Here is a 12,514-nt window from a genome sequence, read left to right on the forward strand (position 1 = left end):
TCTTTGTTATATACAGCACAAGGTGAAGAGTAGAAAAACCTGTTGGACCCTAAAAAAAGTGTTGGTAGATATGCTCAGTGATCTTGAAGTGTTGTAAATACTGTAGCAGGAGATGAACCAGAGGGATAAAGCATAAAGATGAATAGATGAATCTCTAATAAAACTAGTAACTTCATTTATATAAATATGAAAAGAATGTGGGACCATAGATTGAACCCTGTGGAACCCCTTTAGTGACAAATAAGGGTTTGGAAAGTGTTAAGATTTTACCTGTTGTACCCTGTCTTTAAGAGCAGCAGAACACTTTAGTATCTTTAGTAGATCTTTTTAGTGATCTTTAGTAACTCCCTCCCACCCTTATACAATCTATCCTACCTAAACAGACTGTAACCTGCTAGGAGAATTTCAAGGTAGGTGGTGGATCTCCTTAGCCATGTCTCAGTTATTATGAATACCTCTGGATTAGAGGCAGAAAGAGGCAAGGAGCATATGCTGGCAGCGTGTTGCTGCACCCACCACATGATAAACCACCTCAAGGATGAGAACCCAAGTGCAACAATGCAGTGGGTAATACCTCAGCACTGCACTAGTCCAAATGAACCACTGTGAGTTTTCTTCTGGTGGCTGGAGTGCCAATCCTGCCACCAACTCCCAAGTTTTCCTATAAATTGGAGGACCTCCTTGCACAGCTGGATGTAGATTAACATCACACATCACTCCTGCAATTCACAGGATTTGAACCAGCAACTTTCTGATTGTTGGCACAGACCCCTAGCCTCAGAGCCACCACTCTGCCCCAGGCAGAAACCCACACTTTTACGGGTCAGTTTTTTGTAATAGGCTTCTTACATTAATACTCAAAAATAATAATGATAATAAAAGATCACCAAAGTAGAAATCATTAGTAGCCCCCTCAGTAATAAGATGAATGATATTGGCAACGGGACCATGTACATTACCAGAAAAAATAAGTCAAAGAACAAGTAATATACGGCACAGAATAGTGTGAGTTTTGTACTGACACACACCGAACGTCTTGGTATTAAATCATAAACATCTCTATATTTGTTCCACAACTGTAACGATCACTGAGCATATTAAGTCTACCAACACATACTTGTGAAAGAGAGAGGGTCAGATAAACAATATAAAAACTGAAGAGAAGGGGGAAAACGTAGCCATGTTTTAATCGCACAAGGAAAGAAAGCAACATGATGATCGACAAACAGCAGCCAGCCCCAGCGTACGCTTACACTCTTTGCGTCTTACGTCAACAAACGTCACCACATCTACTAAACCTGGCAATGAATAAGATATGTCACGAGTGTCTGGCTGCAGAAGGGGCCTGACAGCGCGTGTCCCCTGTCAAGCACCTTCCAATCTCAAGCTTATACGTCATTTCCGTTAAAACGACAGATTATGTCTGCACGACCGGAATTGGGGAACAATAGCACAGTCTGGTTAATCCTGATTAAACTACATAGGAACGTTCCGCTGGTAGGGGATCGTCGGACACTTTTAAAAGTGACATCCGGAAGCTGATATCTTAAATTTGTATTTTTTTGTAGTTTTGAAAGATTTGTAAATCCACTAAAGGAAGTGAATACGGAGTAACAGAATAGTGCGGACAGATAATCTTGTAAGTCTTAAAAACAAACTCTTTAATGGTTTCTGGCTGGCGGGCAGAAAACGCAGTCCATGGCCGCATGCTTGTAGTTATGGAACTGCGTTGTTGAGGTATCATATAGACCAGGGATTCTCAACCTTTTCAACCACAAGGACTTTTACAAGTATCTGCAGCAAAGTAGGTAACCTCGGTATTTTCCCCGACCAGGGCGAGAGCTCCCTTCGGTGAGTTTTTAGTGTTTACAATCGGGTGTGCATTTCCCAAAAGGATTTTTGGAACTAATGTGGGCATGAGGCTGCGTGGAATGGGAACACGTACTCGAGTACCGGAAAGTGCATCCGACTAGGGGGCAGTTAAAGGCGAGATGTAATAGAATATTTGTACACTGAAATTCCAATCACTTTTAATACGCGCCAAACGATGCATTTTTATGGGCAAATCACAAAGCATTTTAATTGGCGCCCCTTATAAAAAGTACTGTGGTATTATCATCAAGGTAATGTTATGGTGGTACCACTATGATAAAACCGTTGTAATTTGGCCACCTATATATACCATGGTGTGGTAGTATTACAATGTATCTCAAGTTAAAATACAACGGTGATCTGTTTAGCTTTTTGTATTGTACCATGATACTAAAATATTTTTCAGTATGTTATACTATGTAATATGAGCTTATTTTCAAAAGTATCTTATGTAATGCGTACCACAGTTTTGTAATAATTCAGTACTGAAATTAGTACATTTCAGTGCAACTGAAATGATCGAAGCGCAATGTTTATAATACAGCAACTTTATTGTAAGGAAACTATACGTACCTCTTGGCGTTACCTGAACAAGGTACCATAGTATACTGACGTATCTATCGCAACAAATGGAACTTTATCATGCAGCCATAATGCTAAGTACAAAATGCTACTATTCGGGGTTCTGGAGAGGTGGGTCCGCCCGACTGTCGAACCTCGGATTCAGAAGGAGCAGTGTGGTTTTCGCCATGGCCATGGAACAGTGGACCAGCTCTATACTCTCCACAGGGTTTTGGAGGGTTTATGGGAGTTTGCCCAATCAGTCTACATGTGTTTTGTGGACTTGGAGAAGGCATTCGACTGTGTCCCTCGGGGAGTCCTGTGGGGGGTGCTCTGGGAGTATGGGGTGCCGGGCTTCCTTTATGACAGGTGCCAGAGCCTGGTCCGCAATAAGTCGGACTCGTTTCCAGTGAGGGTTGGACTCTGTCAGGGCTGCCCTTTGTCACCGATTCCGTTCATAGTTTTTATGGTCAGAATTTCTAGGTGCAGCCAGGGCTTTGAGGGTGTCTGGTTCGGTGACCTCAGGATTAGGTCTCTGCTTTTTGCAGATGGTGTTGGCTTCATCGGACCGTGACCTTCGGCTCTCACTGGAGCAGTTCACAGCTGAGTGTGAAGCGGCTGGGATGAGAATCAGCACCTCCAAATCCGAGACCATGGTCCTCAGCCGGAAAAGGGTAGAATAATCTCTGGGTTGGGGATGGGGTCCTCTCCCAAGTGGAGGAGTTTAAGTATCTCAGGGTCTTTTTCACGAGTGAGGGAACGATGGAACGGGAGATTGAGAGGCGGATTGGTGCGGCATCAGTAGTGATGCGGGCGCTTCATCGGTCTGTCATGGCGAAGAAAGAGCTGAGTCAAAAGGCAAAGCTCTCGATTTACCAGTCGATCTACGTTCCTACCCTCACCTATGGTCACGAACTGTGGGTAGTGACCGAAAGAACGAGATCGCAAGTGCAAGCGGCCGAAATGAGTTTCCTCCACAGGGTGGCTGGGCTCCCTCTAAGAGATAGGGTGAGGAGCTCAGTCATTCGGGAGGGACATTCGGGAGAGTAGAGCCACTGCTCCTCCGCAATGAGGAGAGCCAGATGAGGTGGCTCGGGCATCTAATTAGGATGCCTCCTGGACGCCTCCCTGGTGAGGTGTTCCGGGCATTTCCCACTGGGAGGAGGCCCCGGGGAAGGCCCAGGACACGCTGGAGGGACTATGTCTCTCTGGCTGGCCTGGGAACGCCTCGGGATCCCCCCAGAGGAGCTGGATGAAGTGGCCGGGGAGCGGGAAGTCTGGTTTTCCCTGTTGAGACTGCTGCCCCCATGACCCGACCTTGGATCTAGTGGGAGATGATAGATGGATGGATAGAAAATGCTACTATGATATATTGTTAGATATATAATGCAACATTCAACATGAGGTAGTAAACTTATATGTGGCAGAGCAAAGTGCCAATAGGATGTTGAGCAGTGGGTAGAATATAAAGAAGGCTGTCATGCCAGCAGGGTTCCTTATCAAGATATTTGAGGCAAAATCTAGCAATAAAAATGCTAAGTTGGCAACACTGCTTCTGCGTGTAACAGAATGAATACTACTAAAGTCAACACTTTTGACTTGTCATCTGTGAGCATTAATGTTATTGGTAGTTTATTCTGTCTTGTCAAGATGACTCTCAAACACCATGTAGTGAAGCTTGGTTTCCAGGCGGGTCTAAAATATCTGACTGCAAGTCAATGGACTGGTTTCCACTTGATGCTCACAATGCGTTTGTTTACACATCTTGGCCACCAGGCGTATTCTGTGTTCATGCCCCATGTCGTTTGAGCACCTGCGGGTGGAAGTAATTCTACATATATGCGAGATGCAGTACCAAAATTCTTGGGGGCAGTATGGTCACCTTTTGTCATGGAACTATGCAAGTTTTAATTAATATTTCATTTTTTTTGTGTCTGCGCTTCATATTGAATAGGCCAGTTGTTTTTATTTACAGTTACTGGCGGTGAATGAATATGTTTAAAAACACATATATGAAAGTTAGATGGTGTGCATTGTCACACAATTTAATGCTTAAAGCATGTTTAACTGGACATGTCTGTAGAGACAGAGAAGTGTTACTACACTCAAAACTATTTCAAAAAATATTTTTCCACTCTGACCTCTTAGGGGACCCATATACCACAGCTGATCTGTAGAAACAAATCAGAAATACATCACTATCCACAAATACGTATTTTTATTTGTGTTGCGTAAAATATCCACAAAAATATGGAGCAATTTGTACACGTGAAAAAAGGTTTTATATATTTGTGGATCATGTCATGATTTGTGATTTTCTCCTCTATTTATTTGCGGATTTTTGTCCAATTCATACCAAGACTCCACCACAGCTGACCTGTAGTAAAAAATATCACAAATTTATCACTATCCACAAATATGTATTTTCATTTGTATTGTATAAAATCACATCCACAAAATATAGAGCGATTTGTGCATCTTTTACAAAGATTGTAAATCTACTGTGCTACTAGTTGTTGATAAAAGCATAAAATACTTCCAGTTTGTCACCCATCCAATGTTCTTAAACTCCTCATATTGCAAAGGGTATGCATGCGCATGATGCCACAGCAGGCAGAAGTCACCACGCTCACACCCACTGAGTGGCAAATACACTGAGTGGCAGCTTTTGTGTTCAGCTTACCCAATAATGCTTTGCGATCTACCCATAAAAATCTATCGTTTGGAGTGTATTAAAAGTGATTGGAATACCCAATCCGTCTGGATTGGTGCTGATACGGATCTGATTATCGGATCAGTGCATCTTTAATAACATTATTATTATTTTTTTTTAATTTACAAAACAATTGGTATTGGCCAGAAGTTACCTAATTAGTTCATCACTACTCTTTACCAATGTAGGAACCATGTAAAGTTTGCTATGGAATGTGTGTGTTACTGTGAGTGTTTTGTCTTCTTGTAGGTGATAAGGTACAGTCATCACTTGTTGTGAAACAGTTTCTTCCTTGTAATGAGTCAAGCCCAGAACTGCAAGTTGAACTCCCTGAAAGTAGGTCTGTCATGGTCGAAGGCCAAGAAGAAAGTACAGTCTAAGGGTACAGCATCCCACAGTGTGTCATCTGCCCCGCAAAGGAGTGCCATCCCCACATCTAACACAGAAAGAATTTTCCAAGATTTTTCATTACCAAGGAGGCTGCCGTGTAAAGGTCAGGCACTAATCCAGGATCATAATACTGCATGTAATTTAGGTAAGTAAAGTCATTTACCTACATTTTCAAAATTAGCAAGCATTGGGATTTCTGATGTCATGCTTTTGGGTAGGTTTGCTTTTAGTTTATCAAAATTACAATGGAAACTCCTCAGTAACATCACAAAGTTTACCAGCTGAATAATTTTTAAGTAATTAAATAATAAGTTGATAATTTTTAAAATACAGTCCTTGTCTTTTACCTCAAGTGTTAGACTCATATTTTAATTTTCTTGTCTTTAAGTAGTTTTGTTTCTGGTATTATTCTGGACTTCTTGTTACTTTGTAACTGCAGTCTATGTGTGGAGTTATAGGAACTGCAGTCTGTGTGGAATTATGGGAACTGCAGTCTATGTATGGAATTATGGGACATGTATCCTAAAAGCTATTTTTTTCAGTCCCAATCACGAAGCCTCAGTTTGTACCTGAATCAATAGTGGGAGCAAAAGAGAATTGCAATACACAGATCAGTGCTTTTATTATTTGTATTCGGGTCTGCAGGACATAATGGAGAGACAGCCAAGCAATGCAGCAACACTGCACAGTATGACCTACTGCCCGAAGAGGATACTGAGCAGGGTTTGGTCATAACTTTGGGTAAGCCGCCCCTTAATGCCTCCAGGTGTCTCGTAAACTTTGCCCTAACCCATCAGTCATGTTAACAGCCAACTGTTTCCTGTTTCTGAAACTGAAGTTTAGTTTCAGTCTTTACTAAACACTGATTCACTTGTATAATCAAGAGAAAGCAGTAAACACATCCCAAGGAATGCGTTGTAATTTTCAGATATATTTAAATTCTGTCAGTGACTTGTACTTTGATTCTGTTTGAATTACATCTCAACATAGCATGTTTTCCCCTCTATATGCAGTATTTTTGTCACACCGCACTTTTATAAGAAGCATTTTCATAAAAATATGCATTTAAAAGCTGGCGATAACATGCATTTTTATACGGCGTCAACATAACATAACGTGTCAGTACAAATGTACGCGTTGAAAAAGGTCTTTCAGTGCTAAGATATACTTAGACTGATACTTTTCTATTCAAGGGCAAAGGCTTCAGTCTGTAATGCATTATATTGGTTACTGTATCGTTTCACTTATGTTGTATTCTTATCACCAAATGTTAACATTTTGGCTTTTAATCATAACCACTGATACTTGACATTTTAAAAAATTGCAATGAAGCGATTGGTTGTTTCATCTGATATGCTGAATATGAATACCAAAGGGAGCAACAAGCACTATTGAATCTAGGGATGTACTTATTTTTTGCACTAGTAAATAATTACTTAATTATAATATTAAATAATTAATTTGTTGAATAAATAAATGCTAACAAATTATCACATAACTTTGCTATAACCAGCAATGAAATGTAATTGAAGATCAAACATCTGATGTCAGAATATATTTATCAACACTTTCCTGGGGTTTCTCCTGACCATAGAAATTCATACCATATCAAACCACCAGCCACGGAGAGTGTGATCGATAATAGCGATTGAAGTAGTTGTTTATTTTTGCCTTATGATGGATCTTTGTTCCCACTGGGTCAGCTGGTGGCAGAGCTGCGTGCCCCTGACATCACCCCAGACATGTATGAGTGTGACTCTGGCCCTGAGGACAGGGAGTGGGCCCAGTGGCTGCAGTGACTTAACACTGACTTTTTATTTATTTATTCTTCTTAGATGATGAGCAACCTAATGAGCAAAAAACACTCAGGAAGAAAAGTGGGGGGAGGAGGAGGAGGGATGAGGAGGTCAGTGAAGCCCCTAGGCCTCGTCCAGATCAGGCGCGCCCCATGGAGGTGGAGATCGACCAGCAGCTAGACTGGGAGCTAGAGAGCAAGTCCAGGCAGCACAACCTAACAACAGTCAATGTGCGCAACATCATCCATGTGAGTGGCTCTGTGGCACATTGCACATCCGTCACCATGCATGCAAACTGTCCGCTGTCTGGTTATCAGCAAGTCTAGTGCTACCGGAATTCTTCTCACCAAGCACCTTAGCCACAGTCCCACAAACTGCAAGCCTTCATAAGAACAGGACTGTCTGCTGTCGGTGTCTATGAGTTTAGAGTTTAGTTTAGGAGATAAAATCAGACTCACCACAACCTAAATTTAAATTTATTTACCTGAATTTGAATGTGTTAACCTGAACTTGAATTAAAGACTACAAACTTGAATTCCATTACCTGTACTTACTAATTAAAGAAATCAAATTTGAGTTTATTTCCTGAAATTGAATTTGTGTTGCTTTTGTGGTAATAAAAATTGAAGTTCAAGTTGTAAAATTCAGTTCTTGAAATTTCGGGTTGTAAGATTCAGGTTGAGAAAATTTAGGTTGAGAAATTCAGGTTTAGAAAAACAGGGAAAACAGCTGAGATAGTCAGGAAGGGCAAATGAGCGTAGATCTAATTGAGCACAATACTGGCCAATTACACGTAGAGATGGGGTTTCTATCTCCACCCCCCTATTATGATGGCCAATAACATGCTGCAAAATCAGAAAACACTTAGTTTCTAATAGACCCATGCAAAATAATGCCAAACTGCATTTCATTGTCAGGTTAATTGTATTTTGTGCATTTACAATAAAGTGGAATATGAAATTGTGTGTTGAACGGCAACACATTGCCACTGCAGTAAATCCCGTCAGTTCTAAAAATGCCCCAAAAAAGTGGTTGCATCTGAAGATGGAAAGTAATGACTTGCTGCACTGTAGCAGAGGTAAACCTGCACCATCACTCTCAAACTTAAACATACATATGGCGTCTATAATAATGGATGCACTGTTGTGTGGTGGTGTGCTAGAGTAGGTACTGATGTATTACGTGAAATTTAAAATTAACCAGTAATATCAATGTTGGCATCACAGATGGCTTGTGCATTAATATATTGAAATTGTTTTTGATTGACCAAAGTGGCTTAATCGGCACTCATTTCATTTTCTGCATCTACTACTGAATACTATACTGTGCTTTTCATAAAAAAAAAAAAAAAAAACGTGATTTGATTTAAGGTGCCCTTATTGCGTTGTCACCACAGGCAACCACCCTGATTGCATTTGGAAAGCTGGATATCGCTTCAAATGTAGCTTTTATGTTTGTCTGTTCACCCGCAGCGTAGGGAAACGTACATTTAATGCAAATCAGACAACATGCAGAGACATTACACATAGTGCAAATAGTAAACAAATGAGTAAAAATAAGCTTGATGGTCCATGAAAAGTCATTCCCTTCTTTCCATTTACGTAGTCACTAGCAAGAACGCCTTTTATATGGCAGTCCATGCATGGTAATGTCTGATACCCAATTCAGATTTAGTGAAACTCATGACAGTTACAGATATTTTTAATTCATGTAAAGAGGTCACAAGGTGTAGTATTTGAAATAGGAAATTAAATTATCAAAGACAAATAAACATTCTTTGGCTTGCACAAATAAACAGAATCCCGGTAGAATAAAATTCATTCAATTAATAAAATTATAATAATTAAAATACATCCCACTTCACATTTTTATGTGAAGGTACAGGTTGATGGTATGAATTGTTGGCATGCGTGAGATTATGATTTACTTGCTTTTCCCCTCTTTAAAATAAGTGTAACTTTTTCCTGATTTGTCCAAAATTTTTTTTCCTGATTTCGCAATTATATGCATTTTTTTCCCCACTCATGTTTTGTTTGATAAATATAGGGTTTTGTAAAACCTGCACATTTCTGAGGTCTTTTTGTTCATACTCAACTGACAAATGAGGCCACTGGACATGTATGAAAAGTTCCAGGTTTAACTCAGTGGAAGGGTTGTACAGTCACTTCCATTGCTCTAAGATGAATAAATAGTTTGTCACTTGACAAGCAGACTTGACCACAAAAATGGTTTAGGTTAACTGCAGTGTCTGCGCTGCCTTCTACTACCATTCAGTGTGCATCTGTGCTCTTTACCTACAGGAAGTCATCACCAACGAGCATGTTGTTGCCATGATGAAAGCTGCCATCGCCGAGTCGGAGGCCATGCCCATTTTTGTGAGTTTCCCCAACTTTTAGGATAAAGCCTAGTGATGCAGGAGAATATGTGATATGGAGCATTTTTCAGGGGGTTAATGGGATGTGACTTTTCTGCTGAGCACCTTCCGATGTCAGGCACAGAGGTCTAACCACTGAGCCACACAGTTCCCAAGTGATATATGTACTATGGAGGTTCTTAGATAATGTGGAAATGTGTCCATGTTAGGAGCCGAAGATGACACGCTCCAAGCTGAAGGAAGTGGTGGAGAGAGGCGTGGTGAGTGCCCTGCAAGTCAGTGTAACTGTCCTTGCTTACACAGCACTTAGAGTATTCTTATTGCGGTTATTTCTGTGAAAACACTTCCCATTTAAGATTATTTACTATGCCAGGCAACTGCCCATTGTCCCCTAAGTTTGACTCCCCATCTTTCCTTTCAGATGCTACTTGATATACCTGTTTTGGGTAAATTAATACTAAATGAATCCAAATAAGTTTGGTTAACACTTTCTTTCTGATTAGCTTGTTTTTGAAGTTTGTTAGTATATTAAAAACACTGTTTTTAGGTTATTCCTACGTGGAACATCTCCCCTATAAAGAAGCCTGAGAGGGATAAGGTAAGCAAGCTTAGGTTCCTCCAGTTTTCATAATCCTGCAGTAGTGTTTAGTTTTCACCTTCATAGTCCCGCAGTAGTACTCAGTGTTCATACCTTCACAGTCCCGCAGTAGTACTCAGTGTTCATACCTTCACAGTCCCGCAGTAGTACTCAGTGTTCATACCTTCACAGTCCCGCAGTAGTACTCAGTGTTCATACCTTCACAGTCCCGCAGTAGTACACAGTGTTCATATCTTCACAGTCCCGTAGTAGTACTCGGTGTTCATACCTTCACAGTCCCGCAGTAGTACTCGGTGTTCATACCTTCACAGTCCCGCAGTAGTACTCGGTGTTCATACCTTCACAGTCCCGCAGTAGTACACGGTGTTCATACCTTCACAGTCCCGCAGTAGTACTCGGTGTTCACACCTTCACAGTCCCGCAATAGTACTCGGTGTTCACACCTTCACAGTCCCGCAATAGTACTCGGTGTTCACGCCTTCACAGTCCCGCAATAGTACTCGGTGTTCACGCCTTCACTGTCCCGCAGTAGTGCTCGGTGTTCACGCCTTCACTGTCCCGCAGTAGTGCTCGGTGTTCACGCCTTCACTGTCCCGCATTAATGCTGAAGTAGCTGCACTCGCTTGTGTGTTGCAGCTTTCTGAAAAGTTCATGACTTTTTTTTTTGGAATTCTCCAGCCTCCCCAGTTTGTAGACATTCCTCTGGAGGAAGAGGATTCTTCTGATGAAGAATATTGCCCTGATGAGGAAGAGGAAGATGAGACTGCAGAAGAGGTGAGAGGACGTGATCAAGTGTTTCCTGCTTTCCGGTTCATCATTGAAAATTAAAATGTTTTTATGCTGAACTAATGTCTGCTAAATATATATATTAGTTCCTTTTGGTATCTTGAAAATTTTCGAGGGATGAAGCACTCTGTGAGTGAAGCCATTGAGTGTTGGTCCATGTGAGTCAATGTGAATAATGTTGTACTGCTGGCATCAGACACTCCTGGAGAGTGACATGGAGAGCACAGCCTCCTCTCCGCGGGGCAGCCGAGCAGGGCCAACCAGGGCTGTCATCGAGTATGATGAGGAGTGCAGCAGCAGCCCAACACAGGTGACCTGGTACTCCTCTGTGCTACCAACATAGAAACACACTCTACATTTGTGCTCTGTGTCCTGTATAGATGTTGTTTTAAAAAGATGTGGCCCATCCCCCCTTCACATAACTCTTCATTAAGGGAGAACACCAGTCAAGGCACCTCCAGGTGGAGGTGGTTCCCATGGGCCCCCCACCTCCCCCACAGCCGCTGAGATCCCCATCCCATCCCATGGCCTCATCCGAATGCAGCTTCATGGAGAAGCTTCACGCAGTAGAACAGGAACTGGCCACTGGACCAGTGTCTATGGAGCCCTTCCAGGTGCGCTGACTGTGTCACCGTGACATGGATCGTATTATGATTCGTGTTACAAAGTCACCACCCTGGCTACTCTCTGGGCTGTAGGCTTTATTCGAAGTGTAGTACATCAGCTGAAGTAGAATGTTATTCATTAATTTGAATGCGTAATAAAGAAGTGAATTTCATCCACCTGGTTCTAACTCGTGTTCCCCCTGCTGCTTCCCCAATCTCACAGGCCCTGAATAGCAACGGCGGTCATGGGAACAGCCTAATGGCCTTCCGCACACGCTCCAAGCGCCCCTTGCGGGATGTCCCACTGGGTCAGCTGGAGGCAGAGCTGCGTGCCCCTGACATCACCCCGGACATGTATGAGTGTGACTCTGGCCCTGAGGACAGGGAGTGGGCCCAGTGGCTGCAGGGTCTCATGGCATCAGATGTGGAGAATGAGGGTGAGACAGGATGCTCCTGCAGGCACTGTTGCTGTGTGCTTTTTGGTGAAAAGTGGAGCTTTTTTTGTAGGGTTGGGTATTTACAATTAGATTTGATTCTGATCCGGTTGAAAAGAATGAGTTATGAAATACTACATAGTAGGTTTCTATATTTGGAGAAATGGAACACAAATTTACAAATGCAGAGTCACTGGAAACAAATTGTGAAAAGCACTAAAGGAAGGCCAAAGACTATCTGTCTATCTATATATATTATATCACAATATTTTTATTTGAGGAATGTATTGTTTAGGGCTGGAAATGGAAACCCTGACCTCAGTTTGATTCGATTTCGATTCCCAAGTGCCCAGTCGGATTACATTCTATCCAAAATAAGATTGCG

At 41.8% G+C, this 12,514-nt stretch overlaps 1 protein-coding gene across 5 annotated transcripts in view; it reads left to right on the forward strand.

The window, feature by feature from the left end:
- The first annotated feature begins 1,443 nt into the window (after nt 1–1,443).
- The window catches only part of LOC125724450 (GON-4-like protein), a 32,288-nt gene continuing 21,217 nt past the window's right edge, over nt 1,444–12,514 (forward strand). For 2 of the 5 annotated variants that reach the window (XM_049001136.1, XM_049001139.1), the window contains exons 1-11: nt 1,444–1,851; nt 5,396–5,681; nt 6,182–6,277; nt 7,372–7,580; nt 9,633–9,707; nt 9,916–9,966; nt 10,254–10,304; nt 10,983–11,078; nt 11,287–11,400; nt 11,525–11,704; nt 11,919–12,132. In XM_049001136.1, coding sequence (XP_048857093.1) covers nt 5,444–5,681; nt 6,182–6,277; nt 7,372–7,580; nt 9,633–9,707; nt 9,916–9,966; nt 10,254–10,304; nt 10,983–11,078; nt 11,287–11,400; nt 11,525–11,704; nt 11,919–12,132 — 1,324 coding nt within the window. In that variant the 5' untranslated portion in view covers nt 1,444–1,851; nt 5,396–5,443. The remainder of the gene's footprint in view (nt 1,852–5,395; nt 5,682–6,181; nt 6,278–7,371; nt 7,581–9,632; nt 9,708–9,915; nt 9,967–10,253; nt 10,305–10,982; nt 11,079–11,286; nt 11,401–11,524; nt 11,705–11,918; nt 12,133–12,514) is intronic. The other 3 variants (XM_049001138.1, XM_049001137.1, XM_049001140.1) reach the window with 3 other exon arrangements.

The sequence above is a fragment of the Brienomyrus brachyistius genome, unplaced genomic scaffold (genome assembly GCF_023856365.1).
Source record: "Brienomyrus brachyistius isolate T26 unplaced genomic scaffold, BBRACH_0.4 scaffold56, whole genome shotgun sequence".
NCBI classification, from domain to species: Eukaryota; Metazoa; Chordata; class Actinopteri; order Osteoglossiformes; family Mormyridae; genus Brienomyrus; species Brienomyrus brachyistius.